The sequence below is a fragment of the Microcaecilia unicolor genome, chromosome 6, assembly GCF_901765095.1.
Source record: "Microcaecilia unicolor chromosome 6, aMicUni1.1, whole genome shotgun sequence".
NCBI classification, from domain to species: Eukaryota; Metazoa; Chordata; class Amphibia; order Gymnophiona; family Siphonopidae; genus Microcaecilia; species Microcaecilia unicolor.
This window is the reverse complement of record NC_044036.1, coordinates 72,676,246-72,691,474: the sequence shown is the minus strand read 5'-3', so window position 1 is coordinate 72,691,474 and position 15,229 is coordinate 72,676,246. Positions and strand designations below refer to the sequence as shown.

General features: G+C 39.1%; 1 protein-coding gene across 1 annotated transcript in view; it reads left to right on the top strand.

Moving 5' to 3' along the window:
• EVI5 (ecotropic viral integration site 5) overlaps window positions 1-15,229 on the top strand; it is a 330,825-nt gene that overhangs the window by 78,948 nt on the left and 236,648 nt on the right. Inside the window, 4 exon segments of the mRNA XM_030205945.1 lie at window positions 1,162-1,351; window positions 6,035-6,259; window positions 8,608-8,682; window positions 12,225-12,350. Coding sequence (XP_030061805.1) covers window positions 1,162-1,351; window positions 6,035-6,259; window positions 8,608-8,682; window positions 12,225-12,350 — 616 coding nt within the window.

The window sequence follows — 15,229 nt, the reverse complement described above, 5'->3', positions numbered from 1 at the left end:
ACTAGAAGATTTGTTTGAGAAAGTAATCATTGTTAGTGGTAAAGCTAGAAATGAAGCAAAGTGCACATGTGTTTTGTCACCCTATAGTGGTCAATTTTATAAGCAAAGGAAGTTGATCAAATGTAGGGATCATGAATTATAACTAGGTAAGATGTTCATACTATAGTGGAGTGTGCATTTAAACTGAAACTTACTGGTAGTTTTGTAATTGTTTAAATCACTTGTTTTATGTTGATTATGTTAGATAGTTTCTGTTTCTATAATCCTGTCATTTATTGGTGATATAACAATTTGCTGCATGCAAAAGGCTGAAACTCAATCCACTGTGAAAAAGCTGCATTCCAGCAGAAGTTATTTGAAAGTTTAATGTTTAAATGATTCTTCACATGTTCATCATACTTAAATATGGCACACTACAGATTTATAGAGAGAAAAGTACTTCAACTAAGAAGTTATTTTATCCGTAATAAAGAGCTCATAATCAAGAATTCTGCTTTCTGACTGTGGTTTTCTGACTGTGGTTCAGTCTATTCCAGAGCAGCAAATTGTGTGTGTGTATTGGGGGAGGGGAAGGGATGAAGGATAAGGGATAGACTTCTCCTAGTGTACGCTAACTCCTTTATATTAGATAAAGTAACTTTTAAACACAGATGTTACTTCTCTTTGGATTCTTGCATAGTCTTGTCTTTTGTTTGTTTTGCTTTAGTGCTAAGCACTTCAACCCAGACAAGTTCTGAATCAACTTTTGAACTTTGACGTTTTGCAAAAGAAATGGCATTCACTGTCCGTTTAGAACATATGTTACACCTCTTTTTGAAAATAGATTCCTCTTATGAGAGCTGAATATGCATTTTTGTCTGCGTTTAGTTTGTATTGTGCAAGGGTTTAGCATGTTGGTCAATTTCACTTGGTTCTGTAAATATTCAGGCTGAAGGACAGTGTGTAGAAGCACAAATAATATACCTTGATGTCTGGGTTTCTTGTTAACTCTTATAAGCCAATACAAGTGGATTTTGGGGTGAATACCCTCTGGATATCTTGGATTTTAGTTGTTAAATTCTGTATTTGTTTAGGTGAACAGTGATAATACGGAAGCCTGCTATAACAGTAATTCTGCTGCCCTCTGTTGCAAAACTCTTTGTTTTGTGTTACACATTACAGGTTATTAGAGACTGACAGTAAGTCTTTAAGATCAGTAAATGGCTCAAGAAGAAATAGTGGGTCTTCCCTTGTATCCAGCTCTTCAGCGTCTAGCAATCTCAGCCATCTAGAAGAAGACTCCTGGATTTTATGGGGAAGAATTGTAAATGAGTGGGAGGATGTACGCAAAAAGAAAGAAAAACAAGTTAAGGTATTTTATAGTTGCAGTCAAAGAAGTAGAAGTATTGAATCTGGAGAAAACTGTATTTTTTTTGCAAGCTATGATTTATTGATTCAGTATTACAGTTGGACTAAGATAATGAATTAGTTTTAAGAACAGGTAGGTCCCGTTAGGCATCTGGATCAGGGATCTATATGATTTCAAAAGCTTACCTCCATTGACATTGTGAAGGAATTCACTGAAGAGAACAGAGGGAGTATGCAAGATATAAATTTGTTTGAATGTCAGGTTTATTCCTGTTAGAAACATAGAAAATGACCACAAATAAAGACCATATGGCCTATCCAGCCTGCCCTTCCACACCAACTGCTAATCTTAACTATAGGAGCCAACTTTTCAAAATGATTGGGGGTTCTCAACTCAGCACAAATTACCAAGCCCTTATAAAGGAAATTAAAGCATGGTGGGTTGTGAACACAACTGGTCAGGCTGTCTTTAATGAAGAAGCGCAAAGCAAGTGGCGCACACACAGGAGGACTTGTGGTAAAGAAATGCAAGGAGTAGCACTGCAAGTTCACCAGTTCCTTGTCCTCCCCAACCCATAGTCCACGGTTTATCATCCTACTCCTAACCCATCTACATCACACTTGCACTATGCCTTTCAGTCTGCCCTGGCCCCATATACAATCCATACTCTCCCGTTCCAGCAGTCCTCAATAGCCCTCTTCCTACCTAACTTGGGCACACCATACACTTTCTTTTCTCTCAGACCATCTCCACATTCTTCTCAGTCCCTCCCTGTCTTAATGTCTACTTCCTCCTCCTCATCGTCTGATGCCTCAGTTTCTACCAGTGCAGTTTGACTTTTGTTTTTTGGGGTAGGATGCTTAATACCCCTCCCTCTCTCATTCTACACCACTCCTCTAGTATCTATACTTCTCCTTCTTCTGACCTGACCTGCCTTGCCCCTACTAATTACTCCCCCATTAGGTTCCCTCTCACTCAACCGTAGTCAGTGCCCTCCGCTACAGGCTAGGCTCACCCATCCCTCATAGCTCCTAAGCAGGTTCATTACACATTTACATTTTTATCCCCACCCTTTCTGGCAAGGATCATAATTATTTATTTTTTAAAATATTTATTTAGGTTATTTGCATACAAAACCTTTATCCAAAGTGGGTAACAAAGTTATATAAATGCCACTAATAATAATAATAATAATAAAAACCACCATAATCAATAAAACATAAAAGAAAAATAAGCAACAATTAAAAACAATAACTAACAAACTCACATAATGAGCTAAAAAGAAACAATTCTTGCAATACACTTCATTCTTCCAGAAAGGCTTTAAAAAATGTCTTAAAAAGACATTTCACAAAATCTTTGTCCAGGCAAAGTATTCCATAATGATGGACCCACAGTTAAAAAAGCCTGCATCGTTGTCTCCACATAATGGTATGATTTTGGAGAGGGCAAAGAAAGTTGAGATATCTCAGATCTTAGCATTTGTCCCGATTTTATACATTCTCAAAACATTACAAAAGTGTTCAGGAACAGTTCCATATATACACTGATGAATCAGTACAAGAATCTTGAATAAAACTCTACATTACAGGAAGCCATTGTAATTTGTTTAAACATTGGAGTAATATGTTCTGATTTTGAAACTCCAGTAATCAACCGTGCGGCTGCATTTGGATGACCTGCAGAGCCTGGGACTGGAAAGATGACATACCCAACAACAGAGAGTTGCAAAAATTAATTTTTGTTAGTACCAGTATCATGAGATGTAACCATACCTTTCAATTTACTCAAAACCTGAAGTTGAAGACAAGAAGTGGAAATTAAATGGTCTACTTGTTTTTGAATAGTCAAATTACTATCAAAAAAACTCCAAGACTGCATACAAATGGTTTCACAATAACTTTTTCCCCTGATATTCAAATGTCAACAAAGATGAATCCAAAGTTCTTCCCACAAACATTATTTCTGTCTTTGCCACATTCAAGGACATTTTGTTGTCCCATCCAGTTCATAATCTCATCTAAAAATGTCTTTAACTTCAATGTTAAATCACAACAATGCCACTCAAGAGGAAAAAGAAATTGCACATCTGCTTACATTCTATAAGAAACTTGCAAGTTCTGAAACACTTTCCAAGAGAAACTATAAATACAATTTCTGAAAGAACAGATCCCTGTGGCACAACTCATATAATTGGAAAACTTGTAGAAACCAAATCCTACCTTGCAAGTAGGAACCCTTTGCCACGACAACCCCTGCCCACAAATACCAAAATCAGATAATGTGTTAAGCAAAAGCTGATGATTAATTGTATCAAAGGCAGATGCAATATCAAGTGTAACAACATAAAACATTATGTTCCGATCATACCAATTCTTAACTCGTCCAGCATTGACAGAAGCAAGAATTCCACACTATGATAAGACCTAAAGCCATATTGAAAATCATCCAACAAAGGTTTTTCTTTTACAAACTCCATTAATTGACATAACACAGCTTTCGCAATAACCTTTCATAACCATGGCAAAACAGATGTTTGTCTGAAATTCATTACCTTTGCATCATAATTTTTTTTAGCAATGGCTTAACAGTTGCCTGTAAGAGAGTTTATCAAGAGTCTTTCCTGTAAAGATTTATTCACCAAATTCTTAGAAAATGTCATGATCACCTCAAGCATTGATCTAAATAATATAGAAGAACAAGGATCTGACTGAGCCTTAGTAGGTGATAAATCTTTCACAAGACCCTCTATCATTCTCTCATCTACAACATGTAAAGAATTCCAAACCTGATCAACTTTCTCCTCCACTGATATTGACTGAACTGAGAGGGTCTTTTACTAAAGATTAGCTCAAATTATCTGCAGCAGGGCCAATAGGAATAAAATGGGACCAGCTGCAGATAACTTGAACTAACCCTTTAGTAAAAGACCCCATGAATTAAATGTTTTTAGTTTCAAGTTTCTGATGTAACCAAACTGCATAGGATCTACATTCTGAACCAAATCATCCTTTTCTCCATTAACTAAATTTTTTTTTGTCTTTTTCCACACTCTCTTTGATACCCTTTGTTCTCTCCTAACTTGCCTCAAAGCTGGTGTAAACCAACAAGAATCAACTGGACTTTAGCTTTCGCCATTTGTATTGGGACTACACAATCTAATGACTCTGTCAAAGATTTAATCCAATGATTTGTCATACAATCTTGATTCATATCAACAGCTGATAGTTTTTCTGTGAAACAAACTTTTAAATCTGCCAATTCAAATTTAGGTCTTATAGACAACATTTTTGCTTCTCTTTCCTTTCTACAATTGAAATCATTCATCAAAAAAGTCAAATATTACTAATGCATGATCAGACCAAACAATCTCTTAACAATAGGTGACGTAATTAAAGATTGAAATAAAGCTAGTGATACAAAAGCTGAAGAGCCCTAATAGTAACCAGAACTGAACACAGTACTCAAGGTGCAGTCGCACCATGGAGCGATACAGAGGCATTATAGTATTTTCGGTCTTATTTACCATTCCTTTCCTAATAATTCCTAGCACCCTGTTTGCTTTTTTGGCTGCCGCCGCACATTGAGCAGAAGATTTCAGCATAGTATCTACAATGACACCTAGATCTTTTTCTTCAGTGCTGACCCCCAAAGTGGACCCTAGCATCAGGTAACTATGATTCGGATTATTCTTTCCAATGTGCATCACCTTGCATTTGTCCACATTAAATTTCATCTGTCATTTGGTTGCCCAGTCTCCCAATTTCCTAAGGTCTTCCTATAAGAATTCAGTCTGCACGTGTTTTAACATCCATGGATCGTTTTGTCATCTGCAAATTTAATCACCTCACTCGTTCCGATTTCCATATCATTTATAAATATGTTAGATAGTCCCAGTACTGATCCCTGTGGCACTCTACTGTTCACCTTTCTCCATTGAGAGAAATAACCATTTATCCCTACCCTCTGTTTTCTGTCCAGTAACCAATTCCTAATCCACACCAGAACATTGCCTCCTATCCCATGACTCTCTAATTTTCTCAGGAGTCTCTCATGAAGAACTTTATCAAAAGCTTTCTGAAAATCTAGATACACTACATCAACCAGCTCACCTCTATCCACATGTTTAGTCACACCTTCAAAGAAATGAAGCAGATTGATGAGGCAAGACTTTCATTGGCTGAACTCTTTCTGACTCTGTCCCATTAAACCCTTTCACCCCTTTCTTGCCTTCTTTATTCCTTTCCTAGTTCCTCTGTCCTTTTTACCTTAACTGCTATAGGTAGTACTTTGGCAACGTAGGTCAAATTGGTATGCCAATAAAGTTATCTGAATTTGACTGTTTCTTTTGTTAGTGTGTGCTGCACTTGCCTGCCCCATTGGCAGCTGCTAGGCTATAGCAAATTGCAACTTCCTCCTCCCCTTCAGTCTATTGGACAGACATCTCCAGCCAATAGCCTACAGGGGGAGGCGGTAGATCTGTAGTATGAGCTTGCTGCCCCAGATCTACGGACTTGGAAGGAAAAACATTGGGGTTGCTCAGGCACCCATAGAGCTGACACATGCTTTTTCTTGGATTTGTTTAGCCAACAAAACAATAGATTCTGAGCTGTTTCATTTGTAATGGAAAAAATTATGCAACACGGGGAACTTCTCTTTTATTTTTGTTCTCTGCTTGTCCTTCAGGAGCTTGTCCGAAAAGGGATACCTCATCACTTTAGAGCAATAGTTTGGCAACTTTTATGCAATGCACAAAATATGCCAATAAAGGACCAGTATTCAGAACTTTTGAAAATGACCTCACCTTGTGAAAAACTGATCAGAAGGGACATTGCTAGAACGTACCCTGAACATGACTTCTTCAAAGAAAAAGACAGCCTTGGTCAAGAGGTTTTATTCAATGTAATGAAAGTAAGTTAATGAGAGCTTTGTGTGAATTCATTTTACAATATACATCCTTGTGAATAGAGGGAAGAGAAATGGAACACTTTCACCATGAGTGAGAATTTCATTTCTATGCATTGTAATTATGTTACTGTTCAAAGTACATTATTTCTGCAATTCATTGGAGCCATTTCTAATATTCTAATAATTTACAAGAAAAGCTATTTATACATTCTATTTTATGAAGCTGTCTTTCAGTACAGTAGATGTCCAAAAATCTGAACTGCTCAGGGATAGGGTCAATCCGGATTTGGGGATTTTCGGGCAGTATTTAAAAAATTTAAATTTTATAGAGGAATAAAGAGCTGAACAGCGTCTTTGTGTCTCACTTCCCCTTCTGAGTTATCCCTTCCCTTTGTCCTTATCCTTCGAGCATCTCTGATGTCCAAAGAAGAAGCCAATGTCCCCAAGGCCCCCCCCGTTGCTACGCCTCCCTCTAAATTCCCTCCCTCCCTGCATGGTTGGATGTTTTTTTTCCTCACACCAGGCACTCCTTGCTCTTCGTGGTCTCCCCGTGACTGTGCCTCCCTCCTTCCTTCCCTTCCCACATACCCACACTGTCTGCTTGCTCTCTGAGAGGCCCCCCCCCCCCCCCACTACACACAGTCAAACATCTTTTTTTTTTCCCCACACCAGCTCTGCTCGCTCGGTCTTACCTTTTTCTGAAGTCTTCATACTGCAGCGGCAGCCTTATGCCTCCAGCATTCACCGTGCCTATTCACCTTTGACCCGTCCCACTCTTCTGGTAACAGGAAGTTGTATCAGAAGGGGGCAGGATGGGTTAGAGGCATTGAGTAAGGCTGCTGCTGGTGCTGCAGTATGAAGACTTTAGAAAAAGGTGAGAATGAGTGGGCATATCTGGTGTGGTGAGAAAAAGGTGCCTGACTGTGGGGAGGGAGGGTGAGAGGGAAGAAAGGTGGAAGGCGTAGCTACAGAGGGGGCCTTGGAGTGCAAGCAGGCAGGGCGGTGTGTGGGGGAACAAGACACTGACTGCAGGGAGGGCAGGAGGGAAGAAAGGAGAGAGGTGTATTCATTGGGGGGGGGGGGGGGGAGGGTGGCTTGGAGAGCAGGCAGGGCGGGAGGGTGTCCAGATTCTTGGGTGGTCTGGAATTCGTAATTTCAAGAGGTCTAGATTCTTGGGTGGTCCGGATTACTGGAAGCCGGATTTTTGGACTTTCACTGTAGGTTTATTGTCCTCAACTGATAATATCTTTTTGGTACTGAGTATGTTTTTATTCATCTTCAGATACTTTCATATGGTGTCCACTTTGAAAAATTGATCCCCTGTGTAATTAGATGAGATTTTGGAGATGCTCAACCTGTAGTGCTGTTGGGAATGGGCTAGGAATAAATATCTGCCTCATGAAACTTTACTCCTATTTCCAACATTTGCATATCTCTGAATTTTGCAGACTAGAGTCCTTGGTTGTTTTTCTTTTTTTTTTTTTTTTCTTCTTCATGTTTCTCTATTGATCTTCACATTGGGTATGTGTGACTAAGTCCAGGTATTCTCTTAGCAATTTAAAGTTCAGTATTTTTCTGGTACTTATTGTTTGCAGTTTTGTTTGAATATCTCACTGACTCTTTATTGCAGCTGTTTATTAGTCTTGTTTAAGGATGTCTTAACACTATGCTGATGTTTAGTTCTGGTGCTGTCGCTTATTATGTTATAGACTGAGAGTGTTGGGGATAGGAAGGGGTGGGGAGGTGTTTGGTGGGGGTCTTTTTAGGGTTGTTTTAGAATGTTATCTTTTTACAGTTTCTTTTTGATTTTGTACTCCATTCATTTGGTAGTGGTTATCATCAATGGGTCTCGTCACGGGTAACCACGGCATCCCACTAGTTGTATTGTTTTGGAATATATAAATAAAAGTTTCTAAAATTCAGTGTTTTGCATGCTTACTGCACTACCCTTAAATGTAGTGGTTTTACTGCTGATTTTCCCACACTTAAAGTTCTTACTGAGTTGGGAGTAAGATTAGTGTGGAAATGCTTAAATAAACTGCTACATTAAAGGATAGTGTGGTTTACTGACTTTGGGTCTAGATCTGAAAAGAAGCATAGATACAGATAAGAGCCCAAATAGCCCATCCAGTCTGCCTATCTGCAGCATCCGCTATCTCTTCTCCCTAAGAGATCCCATGAGATCTTTTCGAGGTTGTTTCCCCAGGATTTAAGTTTTCTGGATGATTTCCACCTAACTTAGAACCATGTTTCAAAATGGGGGCTTGTTTTAAAAAGCTGCTAATGCACTCATAGTGTGCCAGCCTTTGGTCATGTGTTTGTTTTTACTTCTATAACATTTTTGTTTCTAGGCTTATTCTTTAGTGGACCGAGAAGTTGGTTACTGTCAAGGAAGTGCTTTTATAGTCGGTCTTCTTCTAATGCAGGTAAATGCCTCATTTAATGGAAACTTTTTTTTTATAGAGGGGGGGTGGGGGTGTAATAAATTAAAAAAAAATTGTGGAGGAATAGTTGCATGTTCTAAGAAATTTTTTTTCTGAAATCTAAATCTACTCTTTCCTTTGAGCTCAATGAAAGAAGTGTTATGTTTCTCCTCCTTTGTACGTGTGCTATGTCTTGAAAGCCCATCTTGTTGCTTTGAAGTATTGCTCAGAGAGATGTAGACCTGAAGGGCCCATGTACTTCCCAAGCATGTTTACTTACACTCTGACTTCAAGCAACTATACTAATGCAGGCATTCCAGGAGTGTAGTTAGAGTTCAGTTGGGTAGCAATAAATATTTCTGTCTGACTAAACTTAATCAGTTAAGTCAGGATGTGAAAATAGGAGGTGTAAACTTAAAGTTAAACATCAATACTTATCTATTTGTATAATTGGCACTGTTCTCCGTATAGGTAGCAGTACTGAATATACTTATTGACATGTGACCATATTGGCAGTATCCATTTAGTTTAGGCTTAGTCGAATAGTGGTTGAATATTGCTGCTATACTGCTGGTTTTTTTAGGGCCGAATTTCAATAAAAATTTTAATTTGATTAATATTCCCCCCCTCCCCCACAGCTCCCTGTGACTCTGGGCAAGTCACTTAACTCTCTATTGCCCAGCCATAAGGAGCTGCAATGGGGAAAATATAACTATCTTTAATCACACAATTAATCATGTGATTGATTTTATTTATTTATTTAATTTATTGCATTTGTATCCCACATTTTCCCACCTCTTTGCAGGTTCAATGTGGCTTACAATACATCATGAATAGTGGAAATAAGAAGGGACTAGACGTTTGGTATTACAGAAGGATTTTGGGTTACATGATAATGAAAAACATGATAGTAAAATAACAAGAGAACATTTTAAGACAGTATTGGATACATGTGGGGGAGATCATATGTGTTAATCTTTGTTGTATGTCCTGTTAAAGAGATGGGTCTTCAGTAGTTTGCGAAAGTTTGTTAAATCATAGATTGTTTTTAGGTTGCGCGGCAGTGCATTCCAGATTTGTGTGCTCATATGAAAAGGTTGATTAACCGCAGTTATAAATTTTAATCAAAATGCAGCTCTAAATAAATTAAAGAATAAAAAGTAATAAAAAGATAAGAAATACAAATGAACAAATTACAAACAGAATAACTATAAACAGCCTTACAGTTTTGACAGCCTATTTAAAAAATACAGCCCTAGTTTTTTTAGTCTGCCCTCACTCCTCAATATCATTGCCCACTTTTTTATGGCTAATATTGGGCTGTTAAGTAGTTGCTGGGTTGGGGCTACAGGAGGAATTTTGTGCAACTGCACATTGCAGAATTCTGCGAAGTGCCAGAATCACGTCACTTTCTCCCTCCCCCACGGAGATCGCACATCAGGTCACTGTCTTCTCCTCTGCCTGCTTAGACCAGACTGCTTATGTGAGCTATGTGGCTGTAGGGAGTCCTCCCAGTTCACTTAAATGATTAACAGTAAGCCAACAGAGGAGAAGGAAGTGACCTGATGTGCAGCGGTTCACTTCGTCCTCTCCCTCCTGCCACATGATCTCTGCAGAGGAGGGGAGATGGCAGCTGATATTTGCTGAATGTGCCATGTGGAGGGTGCAGACTTCAGGATTGCATAAGAATGTACTTGACAGACTGGCCAATGCTTCATTTATAGGGGATAATTTGCTTCTTTGACTTCCTCGCTAAGCTGTAGACATCATATAGGACCATGTGTGTCTATTCTTCAAGCTCTCAGAGCAGTCATCTACTTCTCATAGATTCTAACATCTTTGTACAGAGATCAATGTCCCTCTTATAAGAGGCAGTGTCGTTAGTTTTCTTATTACAGTAGAAACAGCAGACTATGCTTTGAGGCCCACGCAGAGAGATAAACGTTCACAAAAGCAGCAAACAGTCTGCCAGAAGTCTTTACGCTACAACTATGGTCACTTTTTCCAGGCCGCAGCAGTTTCCCCTGTCTCTAGTAGGTTAGTTGACATCTATTTAAAAAAATTTTTTTTATTTAATAAAGAACTGGGATTGTATTTTCACAGACACGTGGGCGTTCAATATTATTGAAAGATTATTGGCTCTGATTCCCCTCATTTGCGTCTCACATTTTATAGTATATTCAGCCTTCAGTCTGGAGGCTGGACCTCCTACAAGCTTTGCTGTGAAAATAATAAAATCTGTTCAGCTTGCAGGTTTTATTCCCGTTAATTTTTATCCAGAAGAAAACAGGTTGTGTCTAATTCAAGACTTCTGCATCTCAAATTTCTCTTGAAGAAATTCAAAATAAACTCTATACCAACTATCTTTTTTTTTTTTTTTAACAAGGAGGGTATCTGTGTTTGCTGGACTTAAAAGATGTTTACACCCACTTACCCATTCAACGAGTCTTCCAAAAGTATGTTTATTTTGTAATGGTGAATACCCACTGTCAGTACAAGGTGGTACTGTTTGGCCTGGCATCAGCACTGTGAGTGTTTAGGTCCTTAGCAGTAGTAATGACATGTCTTTGGAAGTAGTAGATACAGTTTTTCCTGTATCTAGACTACTGCTTAGTAGCTGCTTATGCTAGCTTGGACATAATGGTGTGATTCAAGCCACCATTCACCTTAAGGTACAGTACATGGGTTTTCATATAAAGTACCAGAAATCCAACTTAATTTTAGCTAGGGCGCTATCTTTCTTGGAGCTCAACTGCATATAGATCATAATTTATTGCATTATGCTTTTGTTTAATTCCTATGGAGTTCAGTTTTGAATAACCACTTTTATGCTGCATGCAATGTACCTAGTTTTCAAAGAGAAAACATTCACAAAGGCAGGGGCTTACTTGCAGCCATTTCTGGATCTTCTTAGGCCTCCTCCCTGTCTTTCCCTTTAAAAATTAGTGATCAAAAAGTACATGTTAAAAGTGCTTGCGTAGTTTGTTCTTTGGATAAAGTAGCATTAAATTCATTACATTTGGGAATGAAATGTATACGTGCTCTTTTTCCTCTCTGAATCTAAAACTCAACCTAATTGCAAATGCCTGTGTGGACTTTCAGCTGGGTATGAACAGTCTGCTGCTGAGCCTTCTGGAAACTTGGACAATACAGGCAGTGGGGCACAGCCTCCTCGGATATATATCTTCCTATGTTGGTACAGTAACTTCTGTTCTCAAAACGGCTCTTACTTCCTGCTGTAGTTGCAGGAGTGGTCACCTGTTTTGCTTACCCTTCTAATGGGCCCTGGAGCAAGTTTCAGGAAGGTCATTTTACCTGGGTAAACAACTTTGAGGATTGCCTTCCACATTTTTACCTACATGTCAATGTTCAATATAATCTGGTTCACATCAAAACATTTATAAGAACTGTGGCTATTGTTAAATGTGTTTAGTGTTTTGTTTTGTAATTGAGCTATGAACATCCATTACAAGTTCTTGACAACAGCACTTTAGCACTTTACATGTGTATTTTGGTTTTAATTGTGCCATTCTTTATTTATACAGATGCCAGAAGAAGAAGCATTTTGTGTATTTGTTAAATTAATGCAAGATTATAGACTTCGAGAACTTTTTAAACCAAGTATGGCTGAGCTGGGCCTCTGTATGTATCAGTTTGAATGCATGATACAGGTAAAATATGCTAGCATAAACAATATAAAACTGTCCTGTTTATGTTGTAAGCTTTTTTTTTTAAAATTTTTGTACCTTTTTTAGCACACTAGCTGCTTCTTTTTCTTCTCACTTGGTCAGAACCAGTACTGTGACTCTTGCATCATGAGTCTTTATTTACAACTACCTGGGGATTTTTATCCAATGTTCTCGTTTTATTTTTCATAGGCCCACCCTCCCACTGTCCGTAGTCTCTGGAATCCTATGTCATGGCCTCTAACACCAGCCTCTAAGTGTCACACTTAATGATGTGATTACCACCCATCCCCAGTTTTCCATATTTTGTTTAAGTGTTGCCACAGATTAAGCCATGTCCCCCACACATTTCTGTTTGACAATCTGCAGGTTGATCTGTTAGCATTCCTGACTTGATATCTGCTGCCAGGGTTGGTGGTTGTCTTCAGCTAGAGATGCTAATGGAGCTTTTTGATGTCGGCACATGCTTTATGCTTTTTTTTTGGGGGGGGGGGGGTTACTTCCCATTTATTTTTTCTATCTTCTTCCCCATAGTATTGCATACTAACAGTTTTCTGTGGCAAAGAATATAGGAAATTGTTGCTACAATAGCTATTTTTGATACTTTCCCTAAATATGGTGGTTGGACTTTACCATGGGAAAGGTTCTTTGTAATCTGTTTCAACACCTTCAGGTGATTAGAGTTCTGCTTCTGTCGAGTTCCTAGCACTAGTTGATCTCTCTGTGGTGAGCATGTATATATATTTTAATTTTTTTTCAGTTTTTAACATGGCTCTTGTGGAATCTTAGTCCACTCTTCTTTACAGAACTGCTTTAATTCAGACAGTCATAGGTTTTCGTGCATGAGCTGCTCGTTTCAGGTCCTTCCACAGCATCTGTATTGGGCTCAAGTCAGGACTTTAACTAGGCCAGCCAAAAATTTAATTTTGTTTCTCCTCAACCATTCAGATGTAGACATGCATTTGTGTGTTGGATCATTGTCTGGTTGCATAATCCATTGACGCTTCAGCTCATGGAAAGATGACCATAATTCTCCTTAAGAATTTTCTGGTACAGTATAGAATTCATAGTTCCTTCAAAAATGGCAAGTTTTCCAGGTCCTGAGGCTTCAAAGCATCCCCACACCATCACCACAATGTTGGTATGATTTTCTGACAATGGAATGCTGTATTTGTTTTACGCCAGGAATGAAGGCATTGGAGCAGACATGCAACAGAGCAGTACAGTGACCCCCCCCCCCCACCGAGGATGGAGGTCCTGTAATGCGTATGGTGAAGTGAATGATTTACGCCATAAGGTAATGTCTAGCCCAGGTTGCAATGCTATATTTACTTTATACCAGGAATGATGGCGTTGGAACAGACATGATGGTAATAACACAGATAAATTTACTGATTTAAAAAAAAAAAAAAAGAATGCCCGACATGACTGTTTCGCCCAGCAGGGGCTGCTTCATGGGCTAGACCAGTGGTTACCAAACCTGGTCCTGGAGGCACTCCAGCCAGTCAGGTTTTCAGGATACCCACAATGAATATTCATGAGAGAGATCTGCATGCACTGCCTCCACTGCATGCAAATGTCTCTCATGAATATTCATTGTGGGTATCCTGAAAACCTGACTGGCTGGAGTGCCTCCAGGACCAGGTTTGGGAACACTGGTCTAGCCCATGAAGCAGCCCCTGCTGGGCGAAACAGTCATGTCGGGCATTCTTTTTTTTTTTTTTTTTTAAATCGGTACATTTATCTGTATTATTACCATCATGTCTGTTCCAACGCCTTCATTCCTGGCATAAAGTAAATATAGCATTCCAACCTGGGCTAGACATTACCTTATGGCATAAATCATTCACGTCACCATACGCATTACAGGACCTCCATCCTCAGTGGTGGTGGTGGTGGGGGGGGGTTCACTGTACTACTCTGTTGCATTCATTCCTTTTGGAAATTGCAGATTGATTTGCAGTCTGTTTTCTGGGTCTTTGCTTTACTCCAGACATAATGGGGCCTGTGTTGTCTAAAGAGTTCCACTTTTGATTCATCTGTCCATAGAACATTATCCTAAAAGACTTGGGGATCATCCAGGTGTGTTTTTTGTAAATGTGATGCGAGCATTGATGATACTCTTGGGTAGCAGTAGTTTCTGCCTTGCTACTTTCCCATGAATGCTGTTTTTGCCCAGTGTCTGTCTTATTCTGGAATCATGAATACTGAGCTTAGCTGAGGCTAGATAGGCCTGCAGTTGCTTGGAGGATGATCTGGTATGCTTTGTGATTTCCTGGATGAGTTGTCATTGCATTCTTTGCCAGACCAGGATTTCCTTTTGTTCCAAGACTTCTTCATTTGGAGATAATGGCTCTCACTGTGGTATGGTGGAATCCCAGAGCTTTAGAAATGGCATGGTAACCCTTTCCAAATGGACATATTTCAACAACTTTTTTTACTCATCTGTTCTGGAATTTCCATTGATTGTGGCATAGCATTCTTGTATAAACTTTGTGGTGACAGAATCAACCCTTACACTGATTCTCCAAATCTATACAACCTTCAGCGGCTGCTTCTATCCTCTGTCTACTACACTGCCTCTCTCCATACATTGAGCAAGTCTTGTCACAAGTGGTTCATGCCACTGGATTACTGTAATACACGTTACATTGGTCTAACTACACAGGGTTGCACCTGCTCCAACTGATTCAGAATTCTGTATAGCAAGACTAATAGCAAGTAAAATAAATGTGGTCACATCGCACCATTTTGCGAAACCTTCACTGGCTACCAGTACAATACAGAGCTAATTTAAAACTGTGTCTGATCTTCAAGACCCTTAAAGAAAATGGGCCAGAGAACAAGATCTCCCTCTACACACC